Below are 23,769 nucleotides of genomic sequence, written 5' to 3' on the forward strand. Positions count from 1 at the left end.
GACTATTACATGGCCTAACCTGTCATTTGCGGTTGGCATCATTAGTCAGTTTATGCATGCTCCTCGTATGGCCTATCTTTCTTCCATGTATTCGATCCTTTGTTATCTCAAATTAGTTCCTAGTCGGGGCTTACGATTTCAACATCATTGCCATCTTCATCTCTCTTGTTACTCTAATGTTGACTGTGTCGAACCGTCGATAGTCTTCATGATCGGCAATCTACACCTGACTATTGCACCTTTGTGGGTGGCAACTGGCCACTTGGAAGAGTAAAAAGTAGTTAGTGGTTGCTCGGTCCATTGCAGAGGCTGAATATAGAGCAACGCCACATACAAACTTATGTGGCTTCGCACCTTGTTTCAAGAGCTTGGTTACCCTCCTTCTGGCCCATTCTTTTGTACTATGACAATAAAGTTGTGATTCATATTGCTAGCAACCAGTGTTCGAAATATCGATACTATCGGCCGATATATCGGCCAATATTATCGGTATCGCACCACTGCGAGACGATACACCCCCGATAACCACCGGAAGATACCAAAAAATTCAAAATCCCAATATCGGCCGATATATCGTCGATATCGCACGATATATCGACAATATGGCGAGATTTCCTCTCCATTATCGTCGGAGACATGCACGGACAGAAAATCGGATCCGGCTTGTGGAGAATTAAAAAAAAAAATTGAATTAGAAAAAAAAGAAAAAGAAATCGGAGCGTACCTGGCTGGAGGTGGGCCACTCGACAGGTAAGTAAGATTTTCTGTAAATTTTCTTCAACTTCCCCCTTTCTTGGAGATTCCGGCAAGGAATCAGGCCGTGGTCGACATTTCCGGGTCACAGGAGAGAAATCTATCGACGTCCGAAGAAATCCAAGGGAAATCCGGAGAAATCCTCTCCGAAATGTCAAGAAATCATCGTGAGATATGAAAATTCCTGGATTTGGGCGAGATTTTAGGGTTCCGGAAGGCCGGAACCCTCGCTGCGTCGAAAAACAAGGGCGTCCGAGCCCTCTTTTAGTGATTTTGGGTCGGGTGGTGTACCGTACACCACCGAGTGTTGACGTCTTCAAGTGCTGTGGGTCCCATCATAAGGCATGCGTTATATCCAAACCGTTCTTCCATTTGGCGAGCTCGTCGTAAGGCTTGAGCCGAAAAATAAGACAGATCCAAAGAACCAATGGACCACACCCCAAACAACAGACAATAGTGGGAGATTGAACGTCTACCATTGAAACCCTTTTGAGGTCAGAGAAGTTTTGGATAAATATGATATTTATTTTTCCTCTTCAACCAGCTCTGTGTGACCTCGTGAACAGATTGGATGGAAAATAAAAGTCACGGTGGGCCGTACGAATGTTTTAACAGTGAGAATCACTGTCCCACAGCTATTTGTGGTGTGGTCCACTTGAGCTTTGGATATTAATTATTTTTTGGCTCATGATCTAAAATAATCTCTCCAAATGGTTGAACGGTGTGGATATAATAAATATATTATTGTGGGGCCATATAATATTAAATCTAATCCAAAAGGAAGCGGATTGGCTGGTGTACCACACGAGGACGCGGATTGCGTACTACCCCCGCCCGTCCCTAGCTCCGAACGGGCAGGTCTGTGGTCGGGCCCACCGTAATGCATCTGTACATCCAAACCGTTAATCCCTTTTCTCATATTATTTTAAGGTATAAGTACGAAAATGAGGCATATCCAACGCTCAAGTGGACCACACCAAATAATAAGCTTGGTTGCATTAAAATGCACTAAGCATTAAATGTCATTGGGATTAAATGCAAGAGTCATTTTGTAGGGCCCACCATAACGTTTATTTTCCATCCAATCTGTTCATGAAGTCACAAAGACATGAATTAAGAGGAAAAACAAATTTTATATTGATCCAAAAATTCCGTGAACCCCTAAAGGGTTTCAATGGCAGACGTTTAATCCCCCATTACTTTTTTCAGTGTGGTCCACTTGATCGTTAGATCTATCTTATTTTTCGTCTCAAGTGAACTATACTCAAGGAAACAATGGTGGTTGAACACAGTACCATTAAAAACTTTTTAGGGTGCACCTTGATTTTCCCTATATTTTATTAGGCACTTAATTTATTGATAACTTCACGTAAGTTTGAATGAAGAGAAAAAACAATTATCAGCTTGATCTAACCTTTTGTGGCCCACTAATGGTCAATCATCATTGTTTCCTATGGTACGGTCCACTTGATTATTGGATCTGCTTCATTTTTTTTTGAATAATGTCCTAAAATGATATGAAAAAACGGACGGATGGGGTGGATACTGAATATAGTTGTCATAGTTCAATCGCACAGCGCATATCTTAGTACAATATACAAAGGAAACCTATTATGACCATTTCTTTTTTCAGATTTTATGATTTAAAAGTGTGTATTAGGGTCTTTTAAAATAATCCCTGAAGTTTCATTGAAAAAATCAACAATTATCTTAATGTTTCCCCATGTTTCCCAAAAGTGCGATAAATTATGCGATACAAACGATATATCCCATGCAATAACCGATACGTATCTGTATCCCAAGGGTGCGATACATTGTGTGATACCGATATTTCGAACACTGCTAGCAACCCTATGTTTCATGAATGCACCAAACATACTGTGATAGACTGTCACTTCATCTGTGAAAAGGTGGCTGCTAAAGTAATTGCAACTCCATTCATTCGTTCTATGGAGCAACTAGTTGATATGTTCACTAAATTCCTTGCATCTAATGCATAAGTTGGGCATGATTGATATCTATGTTATAACTTGAGGGGGAGTATTGAGATATATATATATATATATATATATATATATATATATATATGTAACTTTGTCTATAGTTGGGTGCATGCGTATATGTTCTTTGTATGCTCTACTAGAGCAACACACACACACACACACATACACACACATACACAAAAAGACATACATACATACATACATTCATATATACATATAATATGAAGGTTGTGTAGAGAATGGAACACAACCTTTTGCCCTAGCCATCTTTTCTCTTCTCTCTCTTTATACACATCCTCTTCCACTCCGACTGATTTCTTCTCCAATCTACTTCAACTCCCGATTAAAGACCCCTGAAGACGAGAGGCTTCTATCGTGGAAGCACCTATTGTTTCTTAAGGACCGCGAGAAGCAAGATTCTCCATTTCCGCTTACCCAGCCTCCCACCAACAGTTGCATGCCAGGAGAAAAGAAGGCTATCAATAAAGGCATTACTCAAAGGACCCCTACAAGCTGGAGAGCTCCTGACCACACATTTGAGGACATGATACAATGCAAGAATAGATGGTCCATAGATTCCATGTCATTCGGGCAAAGCATACAAACGTTAGGGAAAATAAGACCCCTCTTTTGGAGATTATCTATCATCAAGACCAGCCATTTCCCCACAAGCCAAGCGAAGGTTGCGACTTTAAGGGGGCCTTTGTAATGCCAGAAGACACTCGAAGGATGTAGGGAGGTAGGAACAAAGTCCTTCAAGCTTTGAGTTGGTGCAAGTTGAAGGCTTTTAAAGGGTAACAGGAAGGCCCAAAAAGACATTGGTGGAGATAGTAAGAAAAGACTTGATGACTAAAGTTATGGCCCTCGATAGAGTGGAATGGCGGAGCAGGATTCATGTAGCTAACCCAAATTAGTTGGGATAAAGCTTAGATGATGATGATGACGATGATGACGATGATGATTATGAAGCCACTCATGGTTTTTAAGTTACATGTGATTATGGAACTCAAACAACATCATGATAAACAAATATCAGGAGGAATGATGGTTAAAAGTTAAAAGGAAAGGCAAAACGAACAAGGAGCTTCTAAAAACACTGTGAGTAAAGAAAATTAGAACGATATATATCCAAAGACAAGTGATAGCGGACAACCGACCAGCGCACCAAAAGCTCCAGAGTTGACGGGGAAGGACCAGTTTATCCCTATATCCAGGTCTTCCCAAGTAAACCCAAGCGAGACCTCGTGGGCAACCTCCCCATCGCACGGGTCCCTGAGTCTGCATGGTCCCACAATGGGGTCCACCATCCCGTGGTCAATCCTGATTTCGCACGTGCCCCACCTCATGGGCCACACCACCCCAACGTAGAGATACAGTGCATCCTTGGAGTTCACACCAAGATGCCCTTGCATCATCCACCCAACCCAGTGAGGAGACTAAATCCTTGTACTCCCGCTCTGATACCATTATGATTGTGGACAACCGACCAACGCACCAAAAGCTCCAGAACAGATGGGGAAGGACCGGTTTATCCCTATATGCAGGCCCTCCTAGCTAAACCCAGGCAAGACATCCCCGTGGGAAACCCCTGTGTCGCACGGGTCCCCAAGTCCGCATTGTCCCACAATGGGGTCCACCATCTTGTGGTCACTCCCGATTCTGCACAGGCCCCACCTCATGGAGATACGGTGCATCCTTGGAGTCCACACCAAGATGCCCCCGCATCAACAGGCATGGGTATCTGGTATGGTAAGGATCAGGTTTTTGACAGATCGTTAAATCCAAATTCTCAAGAAATGGGAATAACAAGAATTGGTTACTCTTCATGAGGTCCTAGAGATATCATGCAAACAAATTTACATCATTATATCACAAGTGGAATTCATTTTTGCTTGCTAAGATTTGAAATCAATTCTAAACAACCAACAAATATGCATTGTGATTGCAATGATCTTTGATGCTTGAGAAAAACTTATAGCTGTTTAAGTTTTCACTCCAAAGAACAGAGCCAATTTCAAGGTTCATCTCAAATTCCAACCACATATTGAGAGAGGCCACATTACCTTTGTCAAGAAACACATGCACTATAATGTATGTGAGGTAATGCCACTTGAAAGAATTGAGCCAACTAGCAAATATAAGCATGTAAACAAAGACAAAGTGTGCCATTGGTTGCAGTTTCCCTCTCAAAATAGAAGTCTTTCTACACTTTAGAATAGCTTCTATTTTGTAAGAGAAGCTGCCAGAAGTAGCTTCTGGTATTGTCACCAAATGCAGCCTAAGGCCCTATTTGGTAGCCTAAAAAGAACTCACTTTAGTTAACAGTAATCATGTATTGGAGATATTGATCTCTAATACACAATGAGTTCATGTTAGCAGTAATTATGTATAAGTGATCAAGATCTCTATTACATAATTACTGTTAATTAAAATGAGATGAACTCATTTTTAGGTGTCTACTGAACAGGACCTCAAGTTCATTGATTAATGAATGTCATGGCAACATGATTAACGATTATAGAACATGGTGAACTTTGACTAGAGGCTTCTTTTTTTATCTTCCGATGCTTATTGACAACAATATATCAAGCCAACCCACTTATTAGGTCGTTACACTCATACGAGAAATATGGGTAGTTAGAAAGAAAAACACTAACATCCTGTATCGAATGTACAACGTATGGCCCACCTGATCAGTGGATTAGCATGGCTTTTGGGGCATTCTCAGCCGGATTTACAGCGTCCAAATCAGCAAGCGACGGACAGATTAGGTTGGCGTCTGGACAAAAATGGTAAATTTTCCGTGAAATCTCTTTATAGCCTTCTTGCAAGCAGCCCTTCTCCAAGTGTAGAGAATCCTTTTTATCATGGTTGGAAGTACCAAGTCCCTCCCAAAATTGCAGTTTTTGGTTGGTTGGTTGGCAAGGATAAGGTGCTCACAGTTGATAATCTGAGAAAGAGGGGAATGATCATCACTAATATTTGCTTATGTTGTATGGCGCAAGAAGAATTGGTGGATCATCTCTTTATTCACTGTCAGTTTACATATCTGCTTTGGACAGCCTTTCTAATTCGTTTTAAGGTTCATTGGACCTTTCCGGAGTCTGCTCATGGTCTTCTTCAAGCATGGCATGGAGTTAGATGTGGGAAGCAAAGATCTAAGCTTTGGAGAATGTCTCTCCTGGCTGTTTGGTGGGCTGTTTGGGAAGAAAGGAATGGAAGATGCTTTAACGATACCTCTAAATCAGCCGAGGCTACAATTCTAAGGGTGACCCATCTCTTAGTCGAATGGGCTTCTTTTTCAGCTAATATGCAGGATTGTAATCTTCTCTTTCTAGGAGATTAGCTGGGCAGCTATCTCAGCCGTTCAGCCTCCTATCTTTTGTTTCTATCTTCTTCTTTTAATATAATTTTGTTATCTTTCAAAAACACTTTGAGACCAATCTGCCCAGATCTTGCACACGTTTGCATGTGTACCATGATTCATCTCTTCAATCTCTCACCACAAGAATCGCTTTTTAACATCTTCTCTTTTTCCTTCTGAGTGACCAAATGACACGCATAACTGGGCCAAAACAAACGTGACTGCTCAATACACCATATTTAACTTACATTGTAACTAGGACACTGACCCCAGTTAGATGGGATAAGGCTTTAACAATGATGATGATTCATTCTAACTAGAACAAACTCATATGTCTACATCTTTTGGGAACAGAGATGCCAAACAGCTAGTAATTGATAATGATGACATGGGAAAGGATCTGGTGCTGTCCTCTTTCTGGTTCTGTTTAATAAAATTTTGTTCCAGGATTAAAAAATAATTTTGTCATGGCATATAGCTGTGCACTTATCACAACAGATAAAAAGCGGCTTGGACCTTTCGTGTTGTTACCTGGATCTGAGGGATTTTCAATCCCACCAGCAGAATTTGATGGCGAAGAATTAGTTGCACCAGCACGCTGAGGTTTATTCTCCATTGTAAGCATCTTCATAGATGTTTTCTGCAGGTAATCTGACTGTAAAAAGAATGAACACAGAATACACACATCACCCCATTATCCTAGTTCATAATGATGATTTAAAGAAGTTAAGAGGAGAACTCAGAATGCTGCTGACTACAAAAAGATAATTTTGAAAAACCGTTTATAAATTGCAATATCATATTATGCAGGAAAGCTTCAGATTAACTATAGTGTCTTCTAAGTAAAGCAGTGAAGCCACTTACAGTTTTTAAGATAATTATCTGAGTACAGAACTCAGAAAGTGATGCAGGCTGTATACAAAGAAAATAAGATAATTGTCTGAGTACACACACCATAATTCAAAGGGTTGGTTTTATGGGATTTTCTCCCTCTGCAAGAGAATACTATCTCCCAAAACTCTCTCTTTTATTCTCCTAATCTTCATCGCCACACACACAGACTCGAATACTCAAAAATAAGAATAGAACAAAAAATACTACTCACATGAACATAAATCTCTCCCTTTTATTCTCTTATTCTTATCACCATCTTATCTTGCAAGATCTCCCCAAATACAATATATCATAATTAAAATATCCTTTTAAAGATCTTCTAAGACCCAAATCTCTCAAAATGGAAAACCAATAATAATATAACACCCCTTTAAAGACCATTTAAAAATCTTTATTAAATAAAGACCTTAAAGAATCAAGCTAGACCCATACGAGGATACTCATATCTTAAAAAGTATCAAAGCATAACTTTACATGTGAGGCCCACCAGTCGGATCATAGCATCCGAAAGTTGGGTTTTTGAGGCCCACATATTCATCACACACTTATTTTGATTGTTCATGCTTGCATTATTCCCCCCAGTTGGAAGGACTCAACTTGATATATGGTAGCAATCGGCAGGATTGATCCACCTATATAATGCATCTTGTTGGCCATAGTTAACGGTGAAGACCTACATGTGGGATCAGCACCACTTTCGCTGGGTGGCATTGTAGGTCAAGCCACCTCTTCCTTCATCATTGTGCCCTAGGCATCAGCTGTTGCTTCTGCAATAATGGAGTTATGAGTCTATCAACTCATTGTTCATGTGGTGTTGTATGTGCTCTAATTTATGCGATCTAATCATCATTGGGATGGGACAAAAATGTCCATAAACTTTGACATGGACTATAGAATGTACCAGCTCAACCTTTGAGTTGCTTATCTCTTCCTCTACCAACCTAACCATTGAACCGTTGCACGTCTCATCAATTAGTGCATCTGTTGATTTATAAATAGATTCATCCATCAATCCACCAACTAGCTCTTCACATGCATCTTCATAGATTGTGGCTCTTTCTTCAGGCACGCCATCCTACTCTCTAATGAATCTTGGATTTTTTAATTGATATTCTTATATTTTTCATAAAACTCGAGCATCTCAAGTTTTACATCATAAGTTTCTCCCTTGCAAGAGAATACTTGATCCCAGATTAAGAGAACCACCCAAGCCCACTAATGAAGTTGCTCTCGTAACAATTCGATGCAAGATAGATGGAAAGAAAATAATAAGAGGAGAAGAACGCATTTAGCATACACCACAACTCAAAGGATTGATTTGATAGGGTTTTCTCCCTTGCAAGAGAATACGCAAAGCTTCAGATTAACTATAGTGTCTTCTAAGTAAAGCAGTGAAGCCACTTACAGTTTTTAAGATAATTATCTGAGTACAGAACTCAGAAAGTGATGCAGGCTGTATGCAAAGAAAATAAGATAATTGTCTGAGTACACACACCATAATTCAAAGGGTTGGTTTTATGGGATTTTCTCCCTCTGCAAGAGAATACTATCTCCCAAAACTCTCTCTTTTATTCTCCTAATCTTCATCGCCACACACACAGACTCGAATACTCAAAAATAAGAATAGAACAAAAAATACTACTCATATGAACATAAATCTCTCCCTTTTATTCTCTTATTCTTATCACCATCTTATCTTGCAAGATCTCCCCAAATACAATATATCATAATTAAAATATCCTTTTAAAGATCTTCTAAGACCCAAATCTCTCAAAATGGAAAACCAATAATAATATAACACCCCTTTAAAGACCATTTAAAAATCTTTATTAAATAAAGACCTTAAAGAATCAAGCTAGACCCATACGAGGATACTCATATCTTAAAAAGTATCAAAGCATAACTTTACATATGAGGCCCACCAGTCGGACCATAGCATCCGAAAGTTGGGTTTTTGAGGCCCACATATTCATCACACACTTATTTTGATTGTTCATGCTTGCATTATCCCCCCCAATTGGAAGGACTCAACTTGATATATGGTAGCAATCGGCAGGATTGATCCACCTATATAATGCATCTTGTTGGCCATAGTTAACGGTGAAGACCTACATGTGGGATCAGCACCACTTTCGCTGGGTGGCATTGTAGGTCAAGCCACCTCTTCCTTCATCATTGTGCCCTAGGCATCAGCTGTTGCTTCTGCAATAATGGAGTTATGAGTCTATCAACTCATTGTTCATGTGGTGTTGTATGTGCTCTAATTTATGCGATCTAATCATCATTGGGATGGGACAAAAATGTCCATAAACTTTGACATGGACTATAGAATGTACCAGCTCAACCTTTGAGTTGCTTATCTCTTCCTCTACCAACCTAACCATTGAACCGTTGCACATCTCATCAATTAGTGCATCTGTTGATTTATAGATAGATTCATCCATCAATCCACCAGCTAGCTCTTCACATGCATCTTCATAGATTGTGGCTCTTTCTTCAGGCATGCCATCCTACTCTCTAATGAATCTTGGATTTTTTAATTGACATTCTTATATTTTTCATAAAACTCGAGCATCTCAAGTTTTACATCATAAGTTTCTCCCTTGCAAGAGAATACTTGATCCCAGATTAAGAGAACCACCCAAGCCCACTAATGAACTTGCTCTCGTAACAATTTGATGCAAGATAGATGGAAAGAAAATAATAAGAGGAGAAGAACGCATTTAGCATACACCACAACTCAAAGGATTGATTTGATAGGGTTTTCTCCCTTGCAAGAGAATACTTGCTCCCAGATTAAGAGAACCACCCCCCCCCCCCCGCGTGCGCGCGCAAGTACTCAATTATTCTAAAATAAGAAAGAACCAAAGATAGCACACACAAGTACTCAATTATTCTAAAATAAGAAAGAACTAAAGATACTACACATATGATCCTAAATTTCTCTATTCCTTTTAGTCTCTTATTCATATCTGTTACTCATCTTATTAAGATTTCCCGAGATATTAATATATCTTTTTAAAGATCCCCCAATATATCCTACTAAAAGTCTTCTAAGACTCAAATCACTCAAAAAAAAAAAAAAAAACCATTAATTCAACATCCCTTTTGAAGTTCCTTCTAAATTTTTACTAAATTAAGACCTCAAAGAATCAAGTTAGACCCACACAAGGTAATGCGGGGGCATTTTCACACTGGGTTTGAGTGGGGTGGCCTGTGGGATGCAAGGGAACACTCAGGGTGGGTGGCCCGCATAACCCAGGGATTTGGGGCCCATGGAGGCAGGTGACTTGTGTGAGGCGAAGCCCATGGATTTGGGGCCTAGGCTATGAGATAAAGGGATTAATTCGCTATGCTCTATCAGTTCGAGCTTTTAGAGCAAGTGGTTAATTTTCCTGCATCAAATTGGTATCAGAGCGAAAGGTCTCGTGTTCGAGACTCCTCACCAGGAGTGATTAATGCGGGGGCATTTTCACACCGGGTTCGAGTGGAGTGGCCTGTGGGATGCAGGGGCACACTCAGGGTGGGTGGCCCGCATAACCCATGGATTTGGGGCCCTTGGAGGCGGGTGACTCATGTGAGGTGGAGCTCATGGATTTGGGGCCTACGAGGGGGTGAAACCCATGGATTTGGGGCCCATGAGGAGGGTTCGGCCGAGGACCTAACCTATGGATTTGGGGCCTGGGCTATGAGATAAAAGGATTAATTAGCCATGCTCTATCAATTCGAGCTTTTAGAGCAAGTGATTAATTGTCCTACATCACGAGGGATACCAATGTCTTAAATTTTCTACGCATAACTTAACATGTGGGCCCCACCAAATAGACCGTAGGATTTGCAAATTGAGCTTTGAGGGCCCACAAATTCATCAAATGCTTCTTTTGATCTTTCATTCTTGCATTATACAGCATCATGATAAATACATATCATGGAGAATAGAGAAAAAAAAGTGCTAGAAAAGGATATTGTTGTCGAAATCCCAAAGATATATAAGAACACTCAACACACACACTGACTGCTCTTGCAACAAATCAAATGATATTCATGGGCAAGGTAATCATCCTTTCAACAAGGGAGAATTAACGGCCTATCTGCTTATCAAACAACCTTCTCATGCATATAGACTTTTCCAGTGCCAATACAATGCCAACATTGATGGGCAACATCTTGGACATCCATACCCACCAGGCTTAGTATATGGATCCTCTAAATAGGGATATAGTATGGAGATTTCAACAGAATTTGGCAGTTTAAGAGGTTCAATGGATAATGGGAATGATAATAATAATAATAATAAAATTTTTTTAAAAAAAGTGAAGAACATTCAAAATTTCAGCACTTGGAGACATTTAATCTCATTTTGTTCATTGAAGGATGCCAATAAGATTTAAAAGACTCAGTGTTAGAACTTGGAACCATAGGTCCTTGACCCAAATATGAAACGAGTCGAATTGAGATTATTGACATGAAATGGATGATCAACAAAATCCCAATTCCCAATGACGCCATGCACTGTTGTCAGGAAGACATTTGGCAGTAGTGACAACCACTGTTCTTTCCATGAGTTGTGCAAATCCTTTGCGCCAGTGATCTGATCACTTCCACTTCCCCATTAAAATATAATGTTTCATGTATTGAATAATATCCAAAGGTTGAGAAAAACATTATAGTTGTTTAAGCTTTCACTCTAGAGGAGAGTGCAAATTTCAAGGTTTGTCTCCGATCCCAGCCGCATAGGGAGAGAGGTCACTTACCTTTCTCAAGAAACAAATGAGGTAATGCCACTTGAAATAATTGACCTAACTAGAAAAAACAAGCATTCAAACAAAAAGTAGAATATAATGTTCTATGAATGTCATGCCAGAATGATTATTGATCATTGAACATGGTGAACTGTTGATTGGAGGGTTTTGTTTTGTTTTGTTTTCCCCTGGTGCATATTGACACAAGTGGTTCCCTAAAAATTGTTGAATGAGTCAAATAGTTCACATAAAAAGTTGTTCCCAAAGGAATTGACTCTTGCAAACTGCACATAGATTGACTTTGCATTCTATAGTGAATCAAGGAAATGAAAAAGGACGATAGGAACAAACCAACTTTTTCACATGTTGAATAAAGTAGAAAACAGAAAACAGAAGTTACCAGGCTCGTGGCATCAATATAAATCTCTTCCTCATAACTTGCAGCAATTTTTTGAAGCTGAACTAATTCCTCGTGTCCAGATATTGGAAAGCGCTTCTTTAAAGTTTCCATTCTATGCAAGAATTAGACACCACGTTACAGCAAAAGTATCCAAATCAGCATGTTTTTCGATGTAATAAATCCATACTCAAGGAATAAATATTTACTATAACAAAAGAATTAAAAGGTGCTCTTGCCCTCATTATATCTTTGTCGCCACTCAAGTTGATTCGAATCCACATATTATCTATTGTCGTATACCTCAAATGCCACCTTTAGGTGCTTTCCTTGAGGGCAACAACTAATACAATCATTCATCAAGGGGCCATTTGGATGCAAGTAACTTGTGTAAAATGTAAGAAAGTTACAGAAAACTTTGTTATGAGTGGTGTTTGGGGGAGGAAAGTTACCTGTAACTTTCTTTTAACATGTAACTTTCTTCCAAGCAAAAGGTGCACCAAAAAAAAAAAAAAAACTTACAGTGGAAGAAGTGTTGCAACTTTACAGGGAACTTTGAAACAGGCCAATGAATTCTTTTTTTAACCTCCCTCACCAATCTCCCTTTGTGTGTGTGTGTGTGTGAGTGTGTAATGACCCTAGCAAATTTTAGGGTTATAATTTTTTTAGGAATACAAACTGTCCATCCATACATCTATGCATCCATCTACTTATCCGACCAATCATTTTATCATCCATCCATTCAATTGCTTATTTTTGCATTTAATTACTTATTTATGCATTTATCATGACATCCAACAGTTATATCATCCATCTAACCATTAGATCGTCTAGTCATGCATGTATTTAACCATCCATCCACTCATTAACTAACCATCCATTCAATTATTTGGCCATCCATCCGTTGGATCTCTCATCCAACCTTTTATCTAATTATATAACCATGATAACAATCGTCGGACCATTCATTCATCTAGATAACTGTATACAAACCCTGCCCTTTAACTTTCCTTAAAACCCTCCTGTCTCATATGTTACACTCCCCATTACCCCCTCTCGCTCTCTCACACACACGTTACCAAAAGAGATTCTTAAAACCCTGCCCTTTAACTCCCTCTTTAAAGACCGCAACTCTATATTTAAGAAGAGACCTAAGGCTCCCTCTCTCACATTTCATTCCACATGGGGGGGGGGGGGGGGGGCATCATCATTATTTATTTTTTTGTTGTTAGAATCAGATCAAAGTGGGCCGCCTTTTGTAGCAAAATGATAGAAAAAACTTTGGCCATTTGCATACTCCAAAATCTGGACAGTTTGCACCATCTTCTGAGTGTAAAATTTGGACAGACTTGAATGGTGATTCGTGTAAAATTTGGACAGTTTGAAACCTTTGGATTTGTGTAAAATCTAGACAAATTACAACTATCGGATGTGGGCAAATTTTGGACAAATAAAAATTGTTGTGGTCTGATTGGTGTGGATTGTGGACAGCATTGTGAGCGAATGTTGAATCGGATTGGGCAACCAAATCTGACCCCTGATTGGGCGTCCAATTCTGTCCAAATCTGGCCATTGATTTGGGCACTCAATCTGCCCAAAATCTGACCCGTGATGGCGTTCAAATCTGATCGAATTTGTCTATTAATCATGTGAACAATCCTAAATGAATTTGTCCATATATCACGCATACGAATCAAAGCTTATCTGTCCATTGATTACATACAGATCGGAGCAAATCTGTCACCAATCTGATGCTAAACCATGTAAATCTGTCCACTGGATTATGTATTCAAACCATCTCAAATCTGGTCGTTGATTTATGCAAGTTACGTCCAAAATCTGGCTATGGAATGGATGCGCAAATCTGCCCATTGTTTACAATTTTGTACGATTGTTTTTAGTATACAATTTTGTACAAATTGTGCATTGTTTAGAATACAAACTTGTACATATTTTGCTCATGGTTTAGTATGCATTTTGGATATAAATTCAAGCCACTGGATTGTGTGCAAGATGGGTACAAATCAGCCCACTAATTAGCCCACAAATTGTACAAATTCAACTATCGATCAGGTGTGAAAATTGTTCAGAATTACCGGTTGTGGTGTACCAAAAAAAATGTCCAAAACTGACTGTATGAGTGTGCCTAAATGTTGGGTAAATTTCAATTGCAAGATCGAATACAAGATCAAGGTAAAACTGACCATACCTGATAAATGGGCAAGTTCAACCGTAAACTGAATACAAAAAATGGCTCGAGGATTTAGACGCCTAGTTACTCTGTTTTCCTTATCTTCTCTATTATTTTAAAAAGTTGCACAAGTGTGATTTCATTCGTAGCATAACAATTGTAATGATTGAATGATTTTGAAGATCATGGTATTGGTTTCAGTTTTGGAGACTAAAAAAAAAATGAGTTGGATAATAAACTGTTTGGAAAATGATGATTTAATGGAATCATGCATTTATTCATCTGGACTGTGAACTCGATTGGAACACCGGAAAAATAGGTGGGGCGATTAAGTCCCCCGGGTTGGAAATACATAAAGCAATAAATACGTGGGGCAATCTGGTCCCCTAGGATGAAAGTCTCAAAAGCAGTAAATAAGTGGGGCGATCGAGACCCTTGGGTTGGAAGTCCCAAAAGCCCAATTGGTACCATTTGGAACCCCATTGTCTAGGCCGGGTGGGTAAGTACGTCAAGAGTGCAACAAGTTCCCATCAATAGGTGCCGGATAGAGTAGAGGTTTGACCAGCCTACATAAGATAAATGGGTTAGGTTTAACCACCCCATGGCATACAAATTAGTTCCCAATGTCTAGGCTGGGTAGGTAAGCATGGTCGCAACAGATTCTCATTGATAGGTGTTGGATGGGTTGTTGAAGAGTTTCTGGCCAGCTGAAGAAAAGATGGCACTAGTGTTTAAAGAAAACCAATCAAGCTAAATATTATGGATACATCCTTGCATTTTATCATTCATTTCTTTTAGATACTTTGGATATTCTAGTGCACATGTTTTACAAAACTTGTGTAGGGTAACTCATTGGGCCTCCCAATTGATGCAATCGCCCCACATCCCGCATGTGTATACAAGAAAAGGACTACTTTCCCTTTTTAGCCCATCACTAATTTTCTTTTCTTTCAAATATCCACATTAGGAAATTTTCTTTTTCTTTCATATCTTTATATTAAGCAAGAAGTAATTTCAGATTTTCTCATTTAGGCGCTTTCTTAATTAGGTAGTTTCCCATTTTCTCATATCTTAGCTAGCTAGGAATTCTATTTTTAGATTCCATAGCTTTTATTGCAGATTGTAAGGACTAATTTATAAGGAAGTTTAATGATATTTCTTTTGATTAAATTATCTTATTCCTCTATGGCAGTTATTGGGGGGGGGGGGGGGAAGATGATTGCGCTTGCTCATAGTCTTGCATTTGTAAGAGCTATTGCGCTTGCTCATAGTCTTGCATTTGTAAGAACTATTGAGCTTGCTCATAGTCTTCCATTCGTAGTCTCCATAATTCAGCTAGAGGATTGTTAGATCCTTTCCCACAATCTCTTTCTTCTTTTCTTTGATCTATTTGCTTCCCAATTCAAGATTTGCATTAAATTGGTATTAGAGCAAGTTTTGCTCTTTGGAAACTTAAAGAAGGTAATTTTCTCATCTCAATCCTTCATCTTCTTCTATTTTCTTTTCTTTCCCTTTTCCTCCATACCCTACCCTACACCCAACCTTCTAAAAACCTTTCTCATTCACTATATTCAAAAAGAAAAGGAAAAAAAGGAAAAAACAAAAAAAACCTTCTCATATGCTTAGTGAAACCCTGTTATCTTATGCATACTAGAAGATGGATGATTTACAATCCTTGGATGGCTACGCAACCTCAAGATGGGATTGTCTCAACCTTGCGGCAAGTGGTCGATTTGATCACGAAACAGTTGGATGATCTAGAGAACCGTTCCATAGTTTGAATGTTTTAGAAGGACATTACTGTTCTTGAAGACGCAAACAGGAGAAACAATCTAGACCACCAAACCTCTATGGGTGACCTTGAAGGAGAATTGGAGTCTAGGAATGTTGACTCAAGGCATCCTGGCTGAAATGTTGATCACTAAGAAGAAGAATATGTGCTTGGCTACGGAGCCCAACAACATCCCTATGCACAACTGAAATCCAAATGGATAAGCAACCTCTGACGAGATCATCAAATTTATTCCGAAGGAGGAAGGAATATTAGCACTTCGGATTCCGCTAAGCATGTCAAGATTATTACGATGGTAATTTGGATCCCGAGGTGTTCAATAACTGGCTAAAGTCAATGAAGCAATATTTTCGTTGGTACAAAATGGAAGAAGCTGTCAAGTAACGTTTTGATGCCCTGAAACTTAAGGGTGTGGCTCGAGACTGGTGGTACACCATCAAAGAAGATTTGCAACGGCGTGGCCTTCCTCTCGTAAGCAATTGGGAGGAAATGAAAGTGAGATTGAAGCGAAGGTTTCTGCTGCTGGATTATGAAACGACTTCTTACCAAGAGCTCCTCGTGCTTCAGCATGACAATCTGACCATGGAGTACACATAATGTTATTATGACCCAGTTATTCGTTGCCGCCTAACAGAAACTAGAAGACAACAAGTAGCATGTTGTTGCAATTGGCTAGGTTCGAAATTCAAAGAGAAGTAGTGACCGTTCGACTCAATAGCATAGACGAAGCATATCAAATAGCCCAAAAAACGTAGGAGCAGAAGTTGGTGATAAGGCACGATAACCCTCAAGGTGAGGGCTATGCATCCACCCGACCCACTACTAGTGGCTCCACTTTGCGTCTACAACCATTCATGCCCCACACCAACTTGCCTCAGTATTAGAAAATTGGTCACAACTTTGCCTCCAATCCTCTTCGATGAGAATGCTATCTATCGATTCAACTTGTTGACAGTCAATTAAATGGGCCTTAATTAAACACAAATCAAGATGATTTGGTGCACAATGGCCCATTAAATTGAAATACGACAAAAAGTAGATGAAAATATAATTTTATTTTTTATTTTTTTTAAAGTGAAGGTTTACCCTTCTTTCCGATTTTTCCCATAATAGTCCACTTCACTTCGATTTGTCGAATCCCATTCAAATCATTTGTTTTGATACCAACATAGGTCTAGATCTAGCTAAAATGAGCTTTTAAGCTTCTTCCATGATTAAAATGAAAAAAAAATAAAGGAGGAGACGAGTGAAATTTTGAAGGAAAAAAAAATCAAAATCAAAATTGGGCTTTATGGGCATATCGGCCTGTATCGGCCATATCGGCCCCGTATTGATGCCGATACCACCCCGTATTGGCCGATATGGCCCGATACAGACCAATACGGGTCAATTTTTTCATATCGAGCCAATACGACCTCGTATCACATATCGTCTCATGCCAATATGGATACAATATGGTCGTATCAATCGAAATGATACCGATATTCATATCCATGACTTGGTTTGAATATATAGCTTCTTACTTGTAACTTACTCACAGGTAACCAAAACACAGAAACTAAGTTACCTATAAGTAACTTACAACTTACATCCAAATAGGTAAGTTACTTTCACCTGTAAGTAACTTACATATAACTTACAACTTAAAATGCTTACAAGCATCCAAACGTGCCATATAAATAAATAAATAAAAAGAATAAGAAGAAGTAGCTGTCATCTCTTAGAAATAGGAGCTCTTACACCCAAGTAGTGTAATAAATATCGCTGAAATTTTGAAAATATTGCAACATTATCGCAAGAAATACACTAAACAATACTATAGTGAGGATTTCAAAATCTCAGGAGATTTTAAAATATCACACAATATTAACTCAAAATCTAGTAAAAAACTTTAAATTTTGTTATACAAATATTTATTTAAGTAATTTATTTATTAATTTTACATATTTATTTATTAATTTAGAAAAGAATATTTTTATTTTCAGCGAGATTTTCCTGATAATATTCTAAGAAAAAACCTCAAAATTTGAAAATCTCCTGAGAAATTGCCCGCAACGAGATTTGTCACTATGTACCCAAGAATTCAATGTGGCATCAATTTGCCGAGTTTGTCGTTACAATCCCAAGGGTTTAAGAGCCTAACTTTAAATGTTCCATCAGTCATGAGGCTTTTTGCGCATTGGTTAGTTTCTTAACAATTGGTATCAAAGCCAACACCATGTCCAACGTTCAAGTCACGGAAGGAACGACCTATGGAAAGGGCAAAAGGGCAACTTGGACCAGAGTAAAAGCCACCACAGCGTGGAAAGGGCTACCTGGACCACCAGAGTGTAGCCGCTATGCCCTGGAAAGGGCTATCTGGAATATACCTGGAATAGAGTCCAGAATGAATGCCGCCACAGAGTGGGCCACCATGGACGTCAGCTGGGGAGCTTTGTGGAATGTTACAATCCCAAGGGTTTAAGAGCCTAACTTTACACGTTACATCAGTTATGGGGCTTTTGGCGCATGGGTTAGGTTCTTAACATTTGTAGACTTGATTCTCTAACTCTGAAAAAACTGATTCGTGAATCCGATCAGTCAATCTGCAGAACCACTTCAAAACATGGTTTTAAGACTCCAATGAGCCTGATGTGACTCGCCCCAGTCCACTCGGACTCGGTCGGACCTGATCCGGTTGGATACCACAAGTCACCCAACTCAATCAAAGCCGACCGAGTCAGGTGGAGTTGCCGAGTGTTTAAATCCTATCCGCACCCAAGATTTCCACTTATATCGCAACAACGAATTAGGGAATTTGAGGAACTAATCAAACCCCCACCCCCCACTATCAGATTAGCGGATAGGGTAATTCATTGGAAAGAAGTGACGGAATCCCAACGAAAATCGAAGCCAGATGGAAATTGGTTAAAAGAGGAATTCAAGAAAGCAAAGGCGGAAGAAGAACGAACGATTCTGAAAAGTGGATAGAAAATGCAAAAAAGTAGGCATCTATTGACGCCTCTCTCCTAGAGAATCATGGATGGATGGTTAGGATCCTCTAATCGAACCGATTCTCAGGCAATGGCCCACACATGGTAGGGCGCACCCGACACGATTCCGGAATCTTGCACGCGGCTGCGAAGAAGGTCGGAGAAAGAAAGAAAACAGTGAAAGAAATAGCGAAATACTCACATCTGGTCACCGATTTTCTGTCGACAAATGGGAGAAAGTAGGGCCCGCCATTCTTTGCCGTCTATACCGTTGGATTTCTCCTCAGCAGCAGATTCTTCCATATGGTTTCCAATCTGCTGTAATTTTCGTTTTCTCGTCGAAATTTCGTGATGGGAAAGAACAAATAGTTGATAGGGATTTTATTTTTTTTCCTTTTTCAAAATTCCTCCGAAATTCCGATTTCACGAAATAATGTCCATACGAAACGACATACCGGCGGAGAATTACGGAAATGCCCTCCATTAGTTTTTCTTTAAGAAGCAGTGAAGTTGGAAATTATTAGGTCCGGTTGTCCGTGTATGAAAACAGAAAATGAAGTAAATTCAATTCTAAGATGGACCATAGTACCGGAAACAGTGGTAACTGACTATTACCCACCTTTTCGGTCCAGGTCAAAAAAAAAAAAAGAGTGGTAAGTGACTATTACAAGCTTCTTGTGGGCCACGAAAGCTTTGGATCAAGATGATACCTGTGTGGTGTCTTCGTCCAGGCCTTTGTGACCTTACCAACAGGTTCCATGGCAAATAAACATTTCGGTGGAGTCCATGAAGTTTTTAATGGTGGGGATTCAATCACAATCATTTCATGTGGTGTGGTCCACCTAAGATTTGGGTCAGCTTCATTTTTTGGATCATGCCCTAAAATGAGCTTTCAAAATGGTTGGATGGTGTGGATTTAAGGTACATACATCACTGTGAGCCCCATAGTTAGGGGACCCACCTCGATGGATACGGGCCAAAGTCCACCTCTAGTCCCATGACAATAGGCACACGCATTCAAATGCAACTGTGATTGATGCTGTGATATGGTTTGATGGTTGTAGAGCGGATTTTAAAATAGTGCATTTGGAAGACTTGAGTTGCCACAAGGAGAAAGACTGGGTATGGAGTGGATTTTAAAATAGTGCATTTGCAAGACTTGGAGTTGCCACTAGTCGAGATATATTATCAACAGACAGCTAGATTGTAGAATTGTATTGGTTTGGTAAATCAATTACTTCCCAATTTAAGATAACTTCTAAATAAGGTTTGCAATCGAAAATTCTGATACGATGAAGGGTTGGGCATCCACAATCACCCACCCTTACACACAATCTCTACTTTATAGGATCTAAGTTTTTTGATAGGTATTTCCAAGGTTCAATAAAACCTTAAACTAGTAAACTAATTTGGTTATCAATGGTGTCAAGTATTACTAATTCTCTCTTTATGGGTATATCTCTCTCTTGTAAAAATGAGAGGAGTGGGCCTCTATGTATAGAGATTGGCTTAGTAATCAGCTTCCAAATTTACATATAAAACCTACCAGCTCAAATTGGGTCTATTGGACCTTATTGCCATTTTTAGTTTTGAGAATTGGTTGGGTTGTATTACTAAGGGATCTCTAAGCTCATAAGTCATCTTACATAATCTAAGATAAGGTGCACAGTTTGTTAGGATGGAGTGACTACACCTCCATATTTTTTTGTTTATTTTTATTTTTTTTCATTTGACCATCATGGTGGGGTGTATTGGTCGGGTACCTTGAATGTCATAACATGCCAATTAAGCCCCATAGTTCTTGGCTTCAACACTTTCTGAAAGAAAAAATAAATAAACAATATATTTTGGTAACTTCACACTTCCAAAAGCATAGCTCAATACTCTTCAATAATTTATCCATAATAATGAGGTAAATTCTTTATTTACTAGTATGTGTGCCTCATTATTATTCCTTTGTGCAGTTACTAAATCCACACAATTTCCCCTTCATGTATACTGATGCCATGAAGGGGCAATTTTTCTTGTTGCTCGGCTTCTTCCCCTTTTCACAGTCATACCTTACATAATGAATCTCATTTCTTTGCTAGATATAATAATGGTATTATCAGGAGCTACTTTAGCTATTGCCTAAAAAGATATTAAGAGAAATTTAGCCTATTTTACAATGTCTCAATTGGGTTATACTGTGTTAGCTCTGAGGCTAGGTTCTTATCGAACTGCTTTATCCTATTTAGTCACTCATGCCTATTCAAAAGTATTATTGTTTTTCCGGATTGATTATTCATCCAATGGAACCCATTATTGGATATTCTCTAGATAAAAGTAGAACATGGTTCCTATGAGTGGTTTAATCAAATATGTGCCAATTACAAAAATGACGTTTATATTAGGTACACTTTCTCTTTATGGTATTCCATCTTTTGCTTGTTTTTTTGTCCAAAGATGAAATTTTTAAGGATAGCTAGTTGTATTCACCGATTTTTGCAATAATAGCCCGTTCCAGTAGAATTAGCTACGTTTGATATATTTTGGACGTATTTACTTATTTTTTAGGGGTATTTACACGTTTGCCTTCAAAATTACAGTGGCACTAAAAATAGCTCTTTTTGTTCAATATCTATATATATGGGGTAAAGAAGGACCGAAATCAATTAACAAAAATTTACTTTTCTCGATGATGAATGATAATTAAAAAGGTTTCCTTTTTTTCGAAGAAATATCAAATTGATAAAAATGTATGCAATCTAATGCAATCCTTTAGTACTCATTTTGACAATAAAGACAGTTTCATATATTCTCATGAATTGGACAATGCCATGCTATTTCCACGACTTATATTAGTCTTATTTACTTTGTTTGCTGGGTCCATAGGAATTCCTTTCAATTAAGTAGGAATAGATTTTGATATATTATCGAACCAGTGGACTGGTTCCAATCACATGGAATAAAATACTAAATTTTGCAGTGAAAATCCTTAGTTATGCAACATTAGTGGTCTTGGGTTGAGCTCAAGCATTGTGCCCAGCCCAGCCCATTGCTACCCATGTTGCTAATTAGTAAAACACCTCTAATAACGTCTGTGTTAACTGAAGGAGGCCGTGTGAGATCTAAGTGCAGATCATGGTCTGATGCCTTATACCAGTCGTGTGTGACTCATCTGAGTTGACTCAGACTCGGCAGGCCTAATCTGGTGTGACAACTAAAGCCACTCAGATGAGTCACCCCTGACTTTGTGTGAGTCGGACCTGTTCAAATCCATGCACCTGTGTCAGAGATTTGGGCTAACCGTTACCTAGGGTGAACTTTCAATAGTCCATGTATTAAAAAATTCAGGGCGGCACACTTATCAAGTGAGCCACACACATAGATTGTTGGACATTTTTTCCAACGGCCAACTTTTCTAATACAAGCTTGGTTTCCATGGGACAGACATTATTTTTGGGCCATGGTATGTCCAGGGTGTAATCTACTTAATGAATATACAGGTCATTGATGCATTGTTGTCCACTCAGGCTCTGACACACTTTCGGCGCCTTCATGAAATTACTGTTACTATGAGAGGAATTCTTCTTTAGTTCCGTCGCCGGAAAGCTGAGGACTTATTTGATAGTCTAGGCATAAGCATAAGAGTTTGATTAAACTATCATGTGGGCCACTACGGTGAATTTGAAGTTTTTAATGGACGTTTGGAAAAATAGAAAAAGGAAAAGGGTCAAAATATGTGGCTTTCCCTGTAAGTAGACAGTCTGATTTTTTGCATATGCTTCTCTTGGATCACCAGATGTCTCACACACTTGTTGGGTTATCAGGCCGACTGCGTGTCACGTTGAGGGGTCCCACCACATGCAGCGAATCTCATAACTTTTAAGTACTATTAATTATTGAAAATTAAAAAAGGTTTAAAAACATTAAAAATAAAGTAACCAATTTATTTTTTTTGGACCCACCGAGAAGACCCCAAATAATCTAACCTAATACTCAGGCTCGTATTTAACATATGCCATGCCCTAGAGTCGCTATGAGCGAATCTTCCGCTATCTAATGATGGTGTATAGAGGTGTACACGAGTTGATCCGAGCCAGCTCGGCTCGACTCGGCCAGCTAGAGTCCTTAGCTCGAGCTCGGCTCAGCATTTGAGCTTGGATCAGCAGCTCGGCTCGGCTCGATCAGTAGCTCGGTCCAATTCGAGCAGAGTTTGAGCCAAGTTTCCGACTATACCAAAGCCACCCGGCCAGTAGTCGGGTGGGGTCGGCTAATCGAATGGACACTACTCGTTGGATAGATGCTGGAAAAATGGAGAGAGAGGAGACTCACTTTCAGTTGCCAGTCGTTCGGACAGACGCTGGAAAATGGAGAGAGAGAGAGAGGAGAGGAAGGAGAGTAATCACGATCGGGTGCTGGAGAAAGGCGAGAAGTAAACGATTCAGGCGAACGGCCGAGAGAATTTAGGTGCTAGGGTTATATTCGGGTGAACAGGTGTAACGCCCTGAAAATCAAGGGTCGAGCATAGGCTCAACTTCCGAGTTCCAACACATCACTTATGCAACATAGATAATGATGATTAAGTGTTGTTCGTATTAGTGCATTAAACATGAGCGAGATTATACTAAAACAGCATATCATACTTCAGAGACAGTTAAATTATGCAAGCGGAAGAC

The 23,769-nt window shown here is 39.2% G+C and overlaps 2 protein-coding genes across 4 annotated transcripts in view; both read right to left on the reverse strand.

Annotated features, from left to right (window-relative positions):
• LOC131232607 (mediator of RNA polymerase II transcription subunit 15a-like) overlaps positions 1-12,558 on the reverse strand; it is a 67,978-nt gene extending 55,420 nt beyond the window's left edge. The window contains exon 1 of the mRNA XM_058228953.1: positions 12,540-12,558. The gene's annotated coding sequence lies outside the window, so the exon portion shown is untranslated. The remainder of the gene's footprint in view (positions 1-12,539) is intronic.
• The window catches only part of LOC131232608 (uncharacterized), a 34,186-nt gene extending 14,638 nt beyond the window's left edge, over positions 1-19,548 (reverse strand). The window contains exons 1-3 of one of the 3 annotated variants that reach the window (XM_058228958.1): positions 19,311-19,548; positions 12,157-12,268; positions 6,652-6,760 (exon numbers count right to left, since the gene is read on the reverse strand). In XM_058228958.1, coding sequence (XP_058084941.1) covers positions 6,652-6,760; positions 12,157-12,268; positions 19,311-19,411 — 322 coding nt within the window. In that variant the 5' untranslated portion in view covers positions 19,412-19,548. Of the gene's footprint in view, positions 1-6,651; positions 6,776-12,156; positions 12,269-19,310 lie in introns of all 3 variants that reach the window. The other 2 variants (XM_058228957.1, XM_058228959.1) reach the window with 2 other exon arrangements.
• Positions 19,549-23,769: the final 4,221 nt, after the last annotated feature.

Source organism: Magnolia sinica, chromosome 18, assembly GCF_029962835.1.
Source record: "Magnolia sinica isolate HGM2019 chromosome 18, MsV1, whole genome shotgun sequence".
Classification (NCBI taxonomy): Eukaryota; Viridiplantae; Streptophyta; class Magnoliopsida; order Magnoliales; family Magnoliaceae; genus Magnolia; species Magnolia sinica.